Genomic DNA, 17,719 nt, shown 5'->3' with positions numbered 1-17,719 from the left:
TATTTACGATGCTGTTATTGCCACACTCCACGGATAATATCCCAACCTGTAATCAGTCATTTCATTCACTTAAAATTGTCGGTGCCGCCTAGAAATATACGTGTCAATAATCATAGACAGTGTCTGCTATTATCCAGTCTACAAATTTCATCCGTGGAGTGTGGTAATAAATGCATCTTTTTAGTTAACACAGCTTCTACATTTCTCTTCACTCATACAATATATGCATACTTACACACACAGTATATACTCACATGCTACCGATCGGTCGAATTTGTATAAGTGTACATGTAATGATATTAAAATAACTCTTGAATAATAATTTTCATCAAAACAGTCCAGATTGTTACAGCTTATTGAAGAATGTTTGAAATTTTCGAATTAACGACGTGTGTACAGGACAACGTCTGTCGGGTCTGCTAGTGTTTTATATATATACAATCGATAGATCTTGACAAGAGCTGACTATTGAAACTCAAAGGAACGTCGTAGCTTCTCTGAAGTCAAAAGTTAAACTAAATGTAAATCTCGAAATGCAGCAAAAAGACCTCAAAATGGCGGCGCTTCCCCCCTCCACCGCGCACGATGCGTCACAGTCCTCGCTTAGCGTAACAAATTCTTTGATCCTTTAGCTATCCGGTGGTGTGATTAAATTTTGGATGTAGATGATAGACATGTAGCTGCAACACCAAACTGTATCCCTCCGATATTTTGTTATCATTCGTTTTTTTTTTGAATTGCCTCGCATTACGGAAGCAATTTCAAAGACGTGTTCACGTCAAAAAAATAGTGTTTTTAAAAGAGTTTGTTTTGGTTGTTTGTCTGCAGCTGGAAGGGAACGCGGTCCAAGGCCAAGAGCTGTCGGCGGTCGCCACGATCAAGAACCCCCTGCCCATTCCCCTGAAGAAGGGGCAGTTCCTGATAGAAGGGCCGGGACTCGCCACGCAGCTGAAGCTGAAGGTGCCCCAGTAAGTACTTACCCGGCTCCACCAAGTCTTCTGCTTCGGACATCAGAACAAACATTCTACCTATTTTTTGCGTTTAATCTCAAATTTTTCGGTTGACCCTTCTATTAACTAGTAAATAAATATTTACAAAACAAAAAAAAATATTTTGTTATCAATTACATGACCTCCACATTCGATTACGGGCCCTGGACCCAGGATCGGAGACACCCTCCCCCCCCCCACACATTATAATTGCATGGTTGTTTCTTAATTTCTTACCTACACTCTTTTTAGAATGTTATTTAACCTCTGAAATTGCAGGGCAAAATTATGGTTACTATTTTATAAGTCCTAACTAATTTGTTTATAAAATTATTTTACTTTAAAATAACCACAGAAAGAATTAATATTTATTTCACACATTAAGATAAAAATGAAAGTAGTTACAGAAAAATAAAATTAGCTGTAGGTGTGTAAAATTTTCTAAAATTTCATTGGATAAAAAAATATTCAAATTTTTTTAGTTTGTAAAAAATTACAATAGTTAAACAGTTGAAAATAAACAGGGCTGGTCCAGGGCCCTGGACTCAGGGGTCCACGATCAATTAAAATAACATGACAAAAAGAGATACCAACATGAGACACAGAAATAACGTAGCGTACCGATAACTATCGTCGTAGTACACACTGCCTATACAGGATGACCACAAATGTGATCTGTGCACTTCCAAACAAAAAAATCATAAAAAACCCTAAACGTGTGGCGGATTTTCCTGAAACTTTCTTCAGTGAATAGAGAATCTCTGATTTTTTTTTTTTTTTTCAACGAGTTACATTGACATCGAGGTGGTATCAAATTCGTCCCTCACTTTGTGCGATATGTCAGCGATGGTGGACTCAACAGCCACGCTGATTCACTGTAGCAGCACTGCCGCACATCAGGAGATTTGGCGCATGCTTCAATTAGCGAGAAGGGAGTCAGTAACTGTTGTGCAAACTTGAATTTGGCAAACACTTCAATGCGAGACCACCAAGCAGGTCATCCATTTTATTATGCATTGTTTACCGAAAAAAAACTGTCACAGGTCATTCCTACCTCAATGTGTTGAGGGCGTACGGTGTTATAGAGAAATTATCGGAGCAAATTAGTGGGCGCCACCACGTGAGTGGGCACGTGGACCCGGCGAGAGACTCTAACCCAGGGCGTTACGTGGCCCGTGTGCGGCGAGATATTTGGCCCTCTGGATAGTGAACGTGCCGCTCTCGACCCTACCTAAGCCCGCTCTCAGCGTCGGGCACGCTTCTAACACGCAGTGGGCTCTCAGGGCGTCCCACACGCCGCCGACCAGGTTGGGGTCCCACGTGGTCCCCCGAACCCAAAGACACGTAACACAGTTAATTAGTTTATTGTACTCACGATTTATTTCCGTACACGTTCCTTCACTGGTACAACTGATAAAATGCCCGGGGCACGAATCGGCTTAGGTGAAGAGGCGGACCACGCACGTGGCTGCCCCAAGTCGTTACGTATTACGATGGTGATATTAAAAACTCCGAGGAGTTAATATTAGTTATTTAAACAGTCTCTCCGACCGAGAGAGGCCCCGAGGATGAAAGAAAGAGATTTGAATAAATTAAACTATGGAATTATTACTCAGTGACTCAACGGTGATGTCCTCGGGGTGTCGACAGAGACGTCCGCTCTCGGCCGGCTGTAGAAGGAGACTGGGGTGAGATCATGGTTTGCAGGTGGCAACATGGCGCCCTTCGCGCCAACACAATTACCGTTATTACATTCTGTGATTCCGTGCCCCGGCGAAAGTTAAGTAAATTACAGATTAACATTGAAAAATATATAAAAATTACTGGCAATTTAAAGTTCGTTAATAGTTACTTAGTTATTGAGAGTTTATATAAAAACATTCCTACCCTCGTCCAAGTCCGTGCCTATTCGGGTCCGCCCGGGCAACGTCTATAGTTTTATAATTAATTTTAATATTTAAACTGGAGAAACACATGATTACACTGCAACAAGACACTGGGGCAAAAGAATAAAAGAAAAAGGGTTACAATATTAATTAGTATACTTAGGGGTGCGGCGCACTGCAGCTAGGCGCCCTCTTGCCGGGCTGGAAACACACGCACACACGCACGCACGAGCGGGAGGTTTGAACTGAAACGGTGGTTGGGCGGTGTGATATTGGGCTCAAAGGGGCCGCAGGCCCGGACGACGTCAGTGTTTACCTCAATTTGGAGAAGATTCAAAAGACTTTATCACCCAATGAGACACATACGGAGTCACTCTAACTTGAAAAGTAAACGTTAAAAAAAATTCTCTATCTACTGAAAAATGCCACAGGTAAATCTGCCGCACTGTTTCGTTTTATGATTTTTTGAAAGTGTACAGCTCATTTGTGCTCATTCTGTACAATTCTGATTCATTCAAAATACAATTTTTTTTTAATAAAGCAAACATTAAGAGGGGAGCCTGGCTGAAGAACCGTAGCCAGGATTTTGTAAAACCATCATATAATTTTTTTATGCGTAAGTTTTATTTATGATTGAATTTTAAAAGAAAATTAATTGTGACACTAAAGTCTCAGAGAATTGTAGACTTTTAGAACCCCACAGTTTACACACACAGCAATTAAAATAATTATTTAACTAGAGAAAAGAATGCTGATCATTTTATATTTTAATTTAATAATTTTTTAACCTTTGTTTTTAAGTCTTTTTAATCTGTACATGAAACACATATCAAGTTTGTAATTTAAGACATGCTTACTATTACATGTGTGCAAACCAGCATTAAACATAAGTCTACTTGGAAACATAATTTGAGCCACTTCTGTGTACGAGGCATGTTGGGCTATAATGGGGAGGAAATGCCTTATTGTAGCCTACTAAGGATTACTATAATCCTTCCAAAATAATCTCTCTGTAAGCTCATGTAGCTAAGTTGCTATAAATTTCTTATTAAGTCTTTGGTTATGTTTTTTTTTTTTAAATCTTGTTTATGTCCCTGGAGACTGGAAGCAATAGCTCTCAGATTAGCGGCATTAAAGTAGACATTGGTTTGCACATAGGCCTGTGGGAATACTAATTTTTCAATGCAAAGTGAACATCAAACATGATTGTTTAAAATATTCATGACGTCGAATCGAATCGTGAATATTGTTCTCGGCTAAGCTGTATTTCAATTATTTTATAAAATAAACTATTGAAGTAAAAAAAAAATTGTTAAAACTTTATTTTAATGTTTGAACAGATTAAGTGATTAACCAATTGGGCCATATATGTATATGACAAAATTCAATAAAATTATAAAATAATCTTGCTTAGTATTAATTTTGAGCATTCATAAAAGCAAATGGAGTGACTTCTTTTGATTTTTTTAAGTAACCATATTTATTCAAATGCATCGTATGCAACACACACAAAGAAAAAAAATGTTTTCATGAGTGAATGTTATACTTCCAATGTTTTAAAGCTTTGCAACAAATGCTAAATTTACATCATATGCTAATCTTCGCTTCGCAACTGAAGCTTCAAATAAAATGAATACAGTGAACCGCCTTAATACAATATCGGTTAACACAAACTTCTCGTTATTAACCTGCTTAAATCCCCAACGACATGATTAGGTTGTTCAGTGTTTAATTCATTTGTATACAACAAAATAATGGGTATCATGTAATTCAAAGTTCCATTGTGGCTCAAATCCAGTTTCGTGTGTATTTAATATCTGATAGTACAAAGCAAAGCGTTGAAATGTAACCCTGTATTTGCGCTCTATGTATTTACGTTTCCCGCGGTCAACAAAATTTTCTTCAGGTCCCATTTATGTGTTATTATATGCAATGCAATAGTAAAACTCATGTAAGATTTTCTCACACAATATGATTTCCCATCAAATATGATCAAATGTTCAGATCCCACCATTTTATCCATAAGATGTACAATATAAGTTATTATCCCTGATGTTGAAGTTCCTCAAAAACTTGGTTTTTCGAATTAAACAGTTTTTTTTAATAAGTTGAAATCCATTACTCATTAGGAAATTACCAATTACTTATTAAAAAAAAAGAATACAAAGTTGTCCGATGTGAAAATTCTCTTTCGGATGCATTTTAAAATATCTGTTCCGTCGCCGCAGTGGAGCGCTGGTTGGCATCATGTTTGGTCGATGCCTGTGTAAAGTGCGCACACGTAGTTGGGTATCAATATTGATAGCTAGCCGACTGGAGTACACGTCACAGAGCCTAAAATTTTTCAGCCTAAAATTAGGCTGGATGTATTTTAGGCTGAGTGACTGTAGGCTGAGTGACTATAGGCTATGTTACTTTAGGCTGGATGTATTTTAGGCTGAATGACTTTAGGCTGTACGACTTTAGGCTGAGTGACTTTAGGCTGAACGATTTTAGGCTGTGTGACTGTAGGCTGAGTTATTTTAGGCTGAATGACTTTAGGCTGTACGACTTTAGGCTGAGCGACTTTATGCTGAATGACTTTAGGCAGAACGAAATTCTGATCTTGGCTGTTAATGTATGTGAGCAGTTGTATTTTTAGGCTGAACGATTTTAGGCTGAATAAATTTAGGCTGAGTGACGGTTCTGATACGCAATGACATAAAAGTTTAAGTTTTGTGCGCTTCGCATCTCATGTAGTAACATATTTTATACCTAGGTGGCAGCACTGATACGATATATCGTAGAGGACGGTAGTGTCAGATTTCACCTGAAGATGGTGCCATGAGCACTACATTTTCGACCTTTTCATTCAGCGGCAATAACAGCTAAAGCCACAGAAATTAAACTTAAATGTATAATGAATTGGCAAGGCAAACACAACAAATATGTTGCAAATACTAAAAAGAATAATAGTAGTAATACGTTGAGAATTGCCATAGCATTATGAAAATGTAATAATAATATACAAAACATTTCACTTAATTGGTAGAGGTCGATTCTAAATGAATGTGTGCATTAATTACAAAAATAATATATAACCTATTTTTAATAAATAAAAAAAACATTTTGGCAGGTCAGTTATTTGTAGACTCAGTGCTATTTTGTGCCAAAAAATTAAAACCATACTGAACGGCTTGAAATTGTGTTAACTGACACATTTAGAATAAATTGTGGACGTTATATCCACCACGCTACCATTTGACACTGGCGTCCTTTTCTTTCTTAATATGTTTTGTATGTGTACCTATAATTCAAAGTTTTGTAATTATTCTATGACATGTTTAACAACAATTTTTCTTGAAGAATTGCACTAATAAGTTTTAGGGTTCGCATTGGTATATTGTAGGAAGATGTAACTTTCTTGCGACGCGATATGTGTGTCATATTACGATAATATTAAATTCTTTTGAATAATTGTGAAGTGTGTGCATTTTGCATGGTTTTTTGCAGTTCACAAGTTCAACAATGTCAGAAAATTTGTTATCTGTGAGATTTTTTGAGTACACGTCACTGAGCGTCAGCGTAAGAATACAACTTAAGACGGTACAATAATCACTGCAATACGAAATAATTAGCAACTAGACACATTTAATAATAAATTTAGTAAGTCTTGTGGCAAGAAAATTCAATAACAATGTTCTTGTCACCATATCACATAATGTGAAAATAAAATAATGAAAGACTTTACGTCCAAGGAATGAACATTGGCTATCATAAACCACACATATAACAGACACAATTACCATTAAAATTGCATAGCTTTGTAGAGCTTTACAATAAATTCTTCACTAGGACTTTTACTTTTGTGAATAGTACTTGAATTATTCCCTGGGTAAATCAGTAAATAGATCAACTGAAATTCATTTCTCGGGACCTCTGGGCTAGTACATTTTAAGATATATTCGATTATACGTCAAGCACGAATTCAAGAATACCAGTAACGTTTGAGCGATGACGTGAATTAAACTATGTATTAATTATGTATGCAAAGTATGCAAAAGGTTCTCTTTTTTTTAAATATAAAAGTAAACCAATGATAAATTATATCAAATAAAGTGTATGACCTTTAGTAATTTGTTAATTTGTTTAGCTCGCCGAATGTACTACTTCTTATACTCTAGAATATAGTTAAGGAAGGGATTTTGATCGTATTGAGCAGAACATACTTATATTTTGTATTGCGATATATATTGTATGAATTACTTACAAATTATTTCAACAAATAAAGAAAAACATACAAATAATTGCATTTTCCGAATATTCTTGTCCGTTTGAGTGTATTTGTTTCTGTTTTAATACCTAAACAGTATAGCAAATGCATAGTTCGATATATATAGACTATATATTTGTATATATATTTAATTAAAAGAAACAATAACCACAAAATAAGATTGTCGAATGAATATTGATCTCAAGTGATTTCACATAACATATTGTTTGTCTGGATCTGAAAAGCAGCCCATTAATATTACCTTTCCAAGTGGTTGATATAATTAGATGAAATCGGAAATCAGCGTACACTAAAAATGCCAATAAATCTAGGCTTTTTTTAGATGATTTCAACCAAATACTACTCGTATCACCAGAAATTCCCAAATTTTGTGACACTATAGTTACTTATTGCTGTCATGTGATTATTTCATACATGGACATAGTAAAAAAACAAACCCTTACTTTATTTAAATTACTTTAAACTTTCACTCGGCTGATGCCAAGTTATCATTACATACGCCGGTCAGATACACATTGAAACTATCATCATTTAAAACACACACCGTGTTTGAATTATTATTTTTGTAGACTAGTACATTCATATTTAGAAGCGTTCAATTGGGAAGTCACAGGCCTATATCGTCATTTATTCAGCGATGGTTGCGATGTGGTTATTAACTTAATTCTGAAATACACAAAAAATCGTACAGCATTTTTGCCGTACACGCCACCGTTTTCGAAAAAAATAATGCATTTTGTTCGCGTCGTGAATTGTCCATACTTTTGCAATTTAAATGATAGAAACAAGCTTTTTCGGTGTTTTAATATTCACATATTGTTTTAAAAGATATTTTCATTTCAAATTAAAAATTTAACTATTATAAGTTTTTATTATTTTTTTAAAAAATGTTTTTGTAGGTTTTGCGTGCTTTCCGGCATTCTGGAGCGTTCAATACTCCACAGCTTTGGTGCAAATAATGGAGATTTTGTGCTCCACAAGTCGTTCAAAATCGTTGCACTTGCCAACATCCATCGCAAAGCAGACATGAAAAAGGTTATGTAGGGTGATGTTCTGATTACAAACTAGCTGCAAAGTTATCTTTTTAATTAAGTTTTCATGAACAAACTGTTCTAAAAATTTGAAATCTGAAATTTAAAAATGGGCTATGTCTATAGAAATAATAACTGAACAATTACAATCGGCTTATGCATTTAACAACATATGCATAATAAACAAACTTGACGAAGAACGGTTTATACAGTAAGTATTGCTTATTTGTTTATGAATACTTGAGAAATAAGTACTTATGTCTTATAGTGACTATGAAATCACAATAAGTTGTACTTCAACAAGTATTACTTCATGAAGTATTACTTTAAAGCATTCGAATAAGTAATACTTATTTATTGTACTGTGAAATGAAAACAACGCAGTTCACTATGAATTCCGCCCTAACTGTCCTAGGCGCGAATCCCGGTTATTGAAATGCGTTGCAATCGGACATTGCAGTTCTTTCTTGAATCAGGTAAACAAAATTGCTTCCTCCCGCCACCCTCTCGTTTCTTGGAAAATCCACAGCTATGGCAAGCGTTAACCTTTCTTCCCCTTCTTTTGTTAACATTCCTCAGAGAGCGAAGCCAAGATTAGCCTTGACTTCTTTCTATCCATCCCCTGGCATCATTTCGCATTATTTGATGGCAAGAGTGCTATTTCCTTATTTCGTGCTCTCGCATTCTGAATTGGGACAATGCGATATCTAAGCAATGTTAGTATGTATTTAAAACACATGATACGCGCAAAAAATGTATGCACAAATTAAAATAAATTACAATTGCAATGCTTTGTTGCATTGAAATATTGTGATGTCTCAGCACCATTTTTAACTTATCCACCGTTTGCAATAACCACGTTCTACAAATATAAACAATATAGCGGATGGCAGAGAGTACGAGAGAGTGCAGCAAGTATATAGCATCGCTTTCTCTGGTACTCTCGCTCTTTCGCACTCTCTCAGCGCATTATCGAGACGGCCAGAGTGCTCTGTACGATGAATAAATGTCGTAGAAACCTGAGCACGACAGAGCACTCTAAACCAATTGAGACACGACCTGACACACGCCCTAATATATGCAATTTGCTTGATGCTCACTAAATAATTGACAAAATATCCGGTCATTATCAAGTTGTTATATAGTCATTAATATAATATTGTTTATCGTACTACCAATCAATGTTATATTTATATGCACTTTTCATATTATCACATTTAGAAAACGCAGATTTTTTTTTACATGTATAACCCCCAGTCTTTTCGTTCTAACAGCTGCAGCTTTTTGTGGGAAAAAAAAATTGTTAACATGTTTACCACGTGATTTCTCATACTATGCAGCCCTGCCATATTCAGTAATTTATTTGGTTTGTTGTTAGTTAACAAATTTCGGTTCAACGTAGCTGGAAGAATGTTAGCTCTACTATGTAAATAGCTAATACTGGCCGTGCATGCTACCCTTGATAGCAACCCAGAGTTATGCGAGTCAGGTACCGGCCTAGCGTGGTAGATAACCTGCAGAAAACGAAGAAACGTAATACATCAACGTAACAATTTATTTACAGTAGCCTATGTGACGAGAGGCCGCGGTTGGTTACAGGATACTGCGCTCATCTTCTGGCACGTTTTGTTGTTGACTGCCTTACATTAACGTTTTCTATATATCAATGATCAACGAATACTACACTAAAATAGTCTTGATTTTGCTTTGCTTAGCTGTTATCACCATCAAACAACTGTACTCCATCCCATACTTTTACGTTTCCGAAATCTTGTAGAATTATATAGGCTGTAATATATATTAATCTTGTAGAAATTATATATATATACATAAATAAAATTAATCCTTTACAGACAAATGCGTACTAAGATATGCTGTAAACGTAAAAAAATACTACACTCATTGTCAGTGGCCTGCGCGTAGACGTGCGAGGCACTCAGTACGGATGTAGGTATAGCGTTTGTGCGCCTGAAGGTCTCGAATATGCTAAATAATTCTAGCCGGTTGCTTTCAAAACAGTAAGAAAATACTTATGTTACTCCCCTACCACTTCGTTTTCTCCATAAATAATGTTTAGTAGTACATTCTTGACCTGTTAGTGAAACGGTTTTCGGTTTTATATTTGTGTGATTTTACCAACGTCTGTATCATTTCGACGGCGCGACTTTAACAACATCTTAAATTTTTATTATAATTTTTAAAATTTATGTTTCTTTTAATAAGCAATTATACATTAAATGTTGGCACATTGCATTTGCTTTTATCTATCAATAACGGTATCTTCTATTTTTACATAAATACTGCCAACAGTATACACATGAAGCCACCACCTACCGTGCTTTTATGAACACGATGGCATGGCACTTGCCATCAGAATTATAAATAATCAGACAGTTTTGTAGGAGCAGAAAATTTATAGTGTGTTAACTTGGTTTGACAAGCAATAACGATGTCACAAATCTATGCTTGTACTGTACAAATGAAACGATATTCTATACTTCAAAAAGCTTAAAAAATTGCCATAACTCTGACTTAATTTGCAGTTCAACAGAATTCTGTCAAAAAATCGTTTTATATTCACTATGATAGTAATAATGGGAGCAGAGATAAACATAACAGTTACAATAATATAATTGCACACAAACCATGTTCTAATGAGAAAAACAATATTTATTGATTTCGTTTAGTATATTGATTTATTTTGCTGTTTGCTACAAAACACGTGGACAATAAGTTACATGAACGACAAAAGAGTTACCACGAATTCAATCGTATCCTGTATCTTAGCAACAATTACTCACTTTTTTAAATTGATACCTTCTGAATAACGATTTTTTTTTTCTCTCGTGATGTATTTCAAGGCCATCTTTTTATTTACTTCGTATTTACATGCAAAGTGATGTGGTAATTTATCCAGTTCCTAGACAGTATCATTATATATACACGCAGAATAAAAATTTAAATAGTCACATAATTTGCCTTGGGCTTTAAAAAAAAACTAAAGGTTTACTAGGAATTCCCCCGGCCAAGCTGTTATGTAGAATTTCTGCTGTATTGACTAGCTGTCAAAGGGAGGAATGGCCGGGGACCCAGACGTTATTCCCGACTTTTACTGGCTTTAAGCATGGCAACATGGTAGGTCGCGAAATAAGTTGTAGATCTCATCGCACCCTTGACATTGCCAACACGCCCCAGCGGATTTTTCCGAAGATGGCAGGTACCTAACGCCGTTAATGTTTCAAAAATGCCGAAAAACTAATAGCGTCACATACACATGCCATCACAAATAGGAAATAACAAGTATCCATCATACATTATTAATGGCAGGGATTCGGGAAGTTGCAAATCATTCGAAATACTAATCCCGGACTTCACAGCTCTATAACTGGCGTAATTGGTGCCATAACAAAATTTAAGTATGGTACACAAAGCATAGAGGTAATATACATGTGGATTATATCAAGACAACTTTTTATCAAAATGTTAACATAGTTGTGTCGTAGTAAAAAATATTTAACATAAAAAAATTACGTAAATAGGACAATAATGAAAATCGAGAAATTTGTAAATTTTACATGTTGCATTACGTTCATAAAAATAAATATTTCAGAGCGTACGATCTAAGTCATGGTTTCGTTTAAGTAATGCTATTAATAGCGATATAAATACAACATATTTTTACAATAAAAACCCCAATATAAAGTGTCAAAAATCCGCAATTATACAAATGAAAACTTACTCGAAAAACTGAGAAACAGATTTGTGATATGTAAGCGATTAATCAGTGCTTACAATAAGAAGTTTATATTAAATGCATTTGCAGGCAACACATTCTTTGTTCTACTGTTCATTTTTGATGTTCTTCATTAAGAGATTCTGTTAAGAGAAGAAAAACAAAGAAATTTCACTTCTATGCGGTCCATCGTTTGCCATATTAAAAAGGAACACAGTCTGTCGCCCAAGGTACGCACTTGCTATCATGTCGGAATTTTTATATGTATGCTACGATAAGTATAATAGTAATGCCTAAAAGATAACAGTACAACAAATAATATTGTTTTAAAAATTTAGTGTACAGTCGTACTAAAATAGAACTATGGCCAATACCATAAAAACTCGTCCACGTACCAAAGTTTTCGTACAGTATATACGCTGTCATGCTCTTTACTTTGTTACCGAATTTGTGATAATCTTTAATATTTGTTAGTGTGTTACGATTATGTTTATAATTCCTTTATAATAAAATTTAATATTTACACGTTCTTTTATTGAGTCACCCCTATATTATTATGTATGTGTAAAAACGTGGAAAAATTTCACAAATAAATTGTGCAAAGCTTGTGTTTACAGTTCGATATTGACTGCTTCCAACGTTATTATTTTAGGTTTAAGAAAATATAGCTGCTAAATACAAATGTTTAGTGATTTTTATATATGGTATATTATACTGAAGTGTCTCCTGTCATTTTTCTTCGGCTCGAATTTAATCCTATTTCATGCATGCAAACATATGAGCACATGCTGCTTATCATCATTCTGTGGGTTCCCCAATCCCTTACCAGATGTCAGACATTTTGCTTTGCATCTCGAGAGTTAGGTTTCGAGAATAGTTCCAACACTGCTTCCTAGATAGCACTACAATCACTGAGCGATTGCAATAAAAAATAACGGTTTTACAGCAGTCTGATACTTAAAACATAAGACTTAAACATTTTAGGCTGAACAACTTTAGGCTGAACGACGTTAGGCTGAGTGACTTTAGGCTGAGTGACTTTAGGCTGAATGACTTTAGGCTGAGTGACTTTAGGCTGAGCGACTTTATGCTGAATGATTTTAGGCTCTACGACTTTAGGCTGAATGATTTTAGGCTAAGTGACTTTAGGCTGAACGATTTTAGGCTGTGTGACTTTAGGCTGAATGATTTTAGGCTGAATGACTTTAGGCTGAATGACTTTAGGCTGAATGACTTTAGGCTGAGTGATTTTAGGCTTAATGACTTTAGGCTGTGTGACTTTAGGCTGAATAGTGTTTCAGAGAGGGTATTAGGCTGAACGATTTTAGGCTAAGTGGGGGCAGTCCGCCGACTGCATTCAGTGCGCGGACACTGTCTCTTGCTGAGCAAACTCTTTCGTGGTTAGTGTGTACTACGACGATAGTTATCGGTACGCTACGTTAGTTCTGTGTTGTATTCGGGTCTCAATTGGTGTTTTTTTTATTTTAATTGATACAAAATATTTTAGTTTTTTGATATTTATTTACTAGTTATAGTTATAGAGGGTAAATCAAATTTGAGATTTAATGCAAAAATAGAGTATTTGTTTGCGGTGTAAACTCTCATTCAAAAACTTTTTAAATACCTTAATTTTTTGAAAGTGCTTATTCAACTATATAATACAAGTAAGATGAGTTAATTAAATTATAATTTAAATTAAAACTTTTTTTGGTTTTTTTTTGTGTGATGTGTTTTGGGCATGGCTTGAGTATTGATGGTATAATCGTAGGGTTTTATACATTAAATTTTTCTTTAATGTAAAGTGAAAGTATATGTTAAGAGAAAGAATACATACAGAAAATGAGGTACATATATAGTAGATAAGTTTGTTTTCCTGCAATATAGACACTGAAAAAATCAGAGCCTTTGATTAATTGTGTGGCTTTGTGAAAATGGGTTTAAAAAAATTAGAAGCAAACCAAACAGTTCTTATTCTTTTTTTTTAACCTAAATCTTCTCAGTGATCTATTAGATATGTGATCAGTTGTCACATCATGACATTCAAAATTGTAAATAATTTTGTTAACTTTTATGTAGGCCAACCTTGTTTTTAATTAAGAGAATGCTCTTAGGCAGGTTTGTAGTACGTACTACTATACGAATGAACTTTTTTTTTGTTTTGACATAATGTACAAGTTATGTATGTGCAATTTGGGGAAGTATGGTTGTTACAAAGGTCGTTATTACGAAGTGGGTAAATTTCTCACCCTTCAGGTTTCTATTAACAAAATTTCACTGTAGAAAACTTCCTGGCAAAATGAAATTGAATATTTAAAAAAAATCTTAGTTTGATTCGCTCAGTGGAAACTTCGCACAAGCCTACTTGCGGTTCACTTGCTTCGTCGCCTCCACGCACCGGGCCCTGAACTGGTGTGCATTTTTTTCGTTGGTAATGCACCCTTTGTGCGTTGACTCCTTTTTTATCTTACGAAGGAATATGAAAGCTGAAGTTTCCTTGCAGGTATCTATACTTCTTACACAGGATGTCCATGTTCTGGAAAGTCACGGAAAAATCAGTCGAAAAACAGGGAATTTGGAAATGGTAAGAGAATGTCAGAGAATTGACTTTAAATCATAGAAAAAGTTATGGAAATACCTCATTGATGGCCATTTTTGACGGGGAAGAAAAAACAGTTTCATTGCGTCATTGTGTAGTTTAAAATTTCTATCTGGTAATGAAATGATTCAATCTTAAACGCAGTGGCTCCGGCAGGGAATTCTGGGGAATTCGATGGAGGAGGCGTGGCGGAGTTGGTAACTATGTGTGAATTGCGTCCTGAAATGTTATTGCAAAAAAAAAAATTTGCATATATATATATTTATCACGCTAGGCATTATTTTAAAGGATTCTACTTTGAATTTTGTGCCAGAGTTTTGCATTATAATTGTATTTGCAACACGAGAACACATGAATTTGCTCGTTACCGAGATTAGATGTTTACACATCACTGGCGAGTGTGCTGGAACACTCGCTCACATTTTTTATTTTTCTGGTTGTGTAATGTTTAACACATTAATATTTTACTTCTTCATTCAATCTTTATTATTGCTAATTTTGTTACATTCATTCCTGTTACATCTGTTCCACACTAGTCACGTCGTTGTCCCGTCATTACCAACTTCACCACACACTATGTCCCTCACACTCTCTCTGTCCAACCTTAATACTATACATATACCACAGGTCGGATGCTAACATTTTATTTATTGTTCTCCCAAGGACCATCGCGGTTGAAGGGGAGGCGTCAGTCTCGTTCAAAATGACGCCCAAGTTCCCCGGACGAGCCACCATCATTGCCAAGTTCACTTCGAAGGAACTCGAAGACGTCGATGGATTCTTGAACTTCATGGTGGAACCGAAAATGGAAGCAAACGGCACCGGAAACTCCACGGCATAGAGGTTCACGTGGTCGCATTTTCATTTCATCCGCATTAAAATAAATGGTGTTGCTTTGAAGTGGAGTGGAGTGCAGCGGCGGGGAAGATTAACATTGTATGGACTATTTTTTTTTTACATGTGCTTTATGAAGTAACACAATTCATAAATCTTTGTTTAGTGCCACGTTGTTTACTTACACGAAGACTGAATAATGGTGTGTGTAGTTTTTAGCCTGGAAAATTTTCAAGTTGAGTGGAACTTTATGCTATGTGAATGCTTCACACTTGTCGTAAAATGAATGACATTTATTGAGGCAAAACCTACATTGTTTCAACTAAAACCAATTCTATGTATTTTTTTATTAAAAAATTGTATATTTATAGATCAAGCTACTTTAACTAAAAGATAAAAAAAGAACTAATTTTTATGCTAAATAATTGCAAATCAACAAAACTGTTAAAAATCTTTTATGTAGTTTTATACATTAGTTTTATATTGTTCAACTTACAGGATTACAGTTTCTCCTCCATGCAAAATGAATAAATTAATAAATAGTCATCAGCTTTGACCCTATATGGAAATTAATACTTTGGGTAACACTTGTTACATTTCATCCACTGTTTGAAAACAAATACTTTATTTCCAATCTTTGATACTGCACAGAGAATTATGTAAATGTTATGCATGAAAAGTTTTCTAGGATTAGAAAAAAGGAGGCATTTATTTTATTATTTTTTTTGTTATAGTTTTGTTAGCAGTGTAAATTTAGTGTGAAATTCTAAAGTTTGCTTGATCCTTTGTGTGTAGCATAGGCATAAATTAGTTATTTTGAATTGTTGTGTTGTGTTGTATTGTGTTGTGTTGTATTATGTTAATTTTTTCTCAGGACACATATAGTATATGTAAATATACACACACACAAAAATAAACACACAAATAAACCAGGAAAAAACATAATTTTTCATACATAGTAATTATTATAAGACTAATAATTTATTTTGTCTATCACTATTTTTTCATGTACCTACATACCCAACTATAAAATGTTACAATAAATAAATAATTGAATAGAAAATAAAATGTGAGTATTAGTGCTAAATATTTTACCAAAATAAAATTTTGTGTGGAACACAAGTGTGTATTTCACAAAATATTTTTTGAATAATAATGTGTTTTTAGTTTTTTTAGTAATGCCACACAAGGTTTACTTACATCTTAGGATACACAAATTATTTTATCTACTGTAACAATACAATACAATTTCTTTATTACCTAATATTGTAGCCTACTCATAGCGAGTGAATGATGTTTATTTGTACATACTTATTTATAGTAAAATCTTTAGATGAAGCTATTTTTTACACATACTTAAGAGTTTAGAATGATGAGCAGCAAATATTGGCTTGTACCACTATTTTTTTACTATTAAAGATCTTTGCTAGATGTATTTTATATTTTTCTCAAGCTGTTAATATTTTTGCTGTTTTTATCAGTATATAATTAAAAATATATGTGTAAATGACAATTTTTCAATTTTTAACTTTACTGCCAAAACATGTGCCTTAAAGATAGTGCCACTTATATAGAAAGTTTTATAGTATAGATATATTGAAGTGATTTTAAGTAGTTTTTTTGGTACTGTTAAATTTATTTTTTTATGTTTTTAATTTATATTTCAAAAAGTACTATGCCCATACGGTTGCTCTGTAAGTCAGAAATATTCGTATTTTATTTGGTTAATAGCCTTTTGTCTATGTTTAATATTAGTGTTTGAATGTTTCTTATTATGTCAATAATTTATGTATGATAGATTATATATCATTTCTTATGTACTTTGTTCAATAAAGTGTTTAATGTAAACATACTTACATACTTTTATTGCTCAATAAACTACTTACCTAATTCCTAATCCAATCCACTGTTGCCAGTTGAAAAATATGACGGGAAAATTTTTTATTTAAAACAAGGAAATCATTATGTTTTGTAGTTCTACTGACTTTAAATGGTTTTTATTGTTCATTCTGGAAACAAACCAACATTAAAAAATTTATAATACTGTAATGAACTTTCTCTGATGTATTCATCTATTTCCAAATTATTTTTATTAATTTGATTACTTTTGTTGAAAGACAATACATACCATTCTCTCTTAAATTATTAATTATTATTCAGGTATTACCTCTTTAAAAAGTTACATTTTATTTCCTACTTAAACTGAACAAATAAGTGTAGTTGCTTTTTCTCAATAGTATAACTTGAAAATCTTTAAATATTTATATAATTTATATATATGTCCATCTTTAAAGTAATTTCTATTATTAGATCTTCCTTCATTTAGAGGTGTAGAGAGAAGGTATAAATAGCTATACTCTTATATTTTAATTTTATT

General features: G+C 34.1%; 1 protein-coding gene across 1 annotated transcript in view; it reads left to right on the top strand.

Moving 5' to 3' along the window:
* The window catches only part of LOC134540878 (annulin), a 166,384-nt gene extending 149,056 nt beyond the window's left edge, over window positions 1-17,328 (top strand). Inside the window, exons 13-14 of the mRNA XM_063383902.1 lie at window positions 829-968; window positions 15,172-17,328. Coding sequence (XP_063239972.1) covers window positions 829-968; window positions 15,172-15,349 — 318 coding nt within the window. The 3' untranslated portion in view covers window positions 15,350-17,328. The remainder of the gene's footprint in view (window positions 1-828; window positions 969-15,171) is intronic.
* Window positions 17,329-17,719: the final 391 nt, after the last annotated feature.

The sequence above is a fragment of the Bacillus rossius genome, chromosome 17 (genome assembly GCF_032445375.1).
Source record: "Bacillus rossius redtenbacheri isolate Brsri chromosome 17, Brsri_v3, whole genome shotgun sequence".
Taxonomy (NCBI): domain Eukaryota; kingdom Metazoa; phylum Arthropoda; class Insecta; order Phasmatodea; family Bacillidae; genus Bacillus; species Bacillus rossius.
Note: the sequence above shows the minus strand (reverse complement) of the source record. Positions and strands in the feature narration are given on the sequence as shown.